This window comes from Penaeus vannamei, chromosome 6 (genome assembly GCF_042767895.1).
Source record: "Penaeus vannamei isolate JL-2024 chromosome 6, ASM4276789v1, whole genome shotgun sequence".
In the NCBI taxonomy this organism is placed as follows: Eukaryota; Metazoa; Arthropoda; class Malacostraca; order Decapoda; family Penaeidae; genus Penaeus; species Penaeus vannamei.
The window spans coordinates 37,424,209-37,424,756 of NC_091554.1; the positions used below are offsets into that span (position 1 = coordinate 37,424,209).

Sequence of the window (548 nt, forward strand, 5' to 3'; positions counted from 1 at the left end):
TTTGGAATATTGCTGGTATGACACGCGGGCGCACTGTACTTGCGTTGCCCACGTTGGACTGCTTCCGACATGATACAAAGGTCACTGGCAAGTAAAAGGATTTCCTCTTTAAGTACCGTTTTGTATGCTTTCGAGTATGAAAGGCTATCTTTATTTTTCTGTGCGTGTGTCATTTTTCATTTCCGCTTCTCTTTTTTCTTTTTCTTTGGGTACCATTTATATATTTACGTGACATCTTCTTTCCCCTTCTTTTTCGTTGCCTATCTGTCTATCTATCTGCATCTATCTCTCTATCTCAACTCTCTCTCTTCCATCCTTAATCCCTCTTTCTCCCTCTCCCTTTCTTCCCTCCCATCTTTCATCAGTTGCCACACAAAGAAACTGTCGCGATCCATAGCCGTGGTAAATGTTCCCAAACAAAAGCGCTGGAATAAGGATGATTTATCAGAGTATTATACACATATACATGGGTCGGATCCAATGAAATATACTCCATATTAGCATAGCGAGCCACGGGTGAATGCCAAGGGTGAATGTCCGTGGAGAAA

General features: G+C 42.0%; 1 protein-coding gene across 1 annotated transcript in view; it reads right to left on the bottom strand.

Moving 5' to 3' along the window:
- LOC138861968 (paternally-expressed gene 3 protein-like) overlaps positions 1–71 on the bottom strand; it is an 11,480-nt gene extending 11,409 nt beyond the window's left edge. The window contains exon 1 of the mRNA XM_070122461.1: positions 1–71. This exon is cut by the window's left edge and continues 88 nt beyond it. Within this exon, the coding sequence (XP_069978562.1) occupies positions 1–71 (71 nt within the window).
- Positions 72–548: the final 477 nt, after the last annotated feature.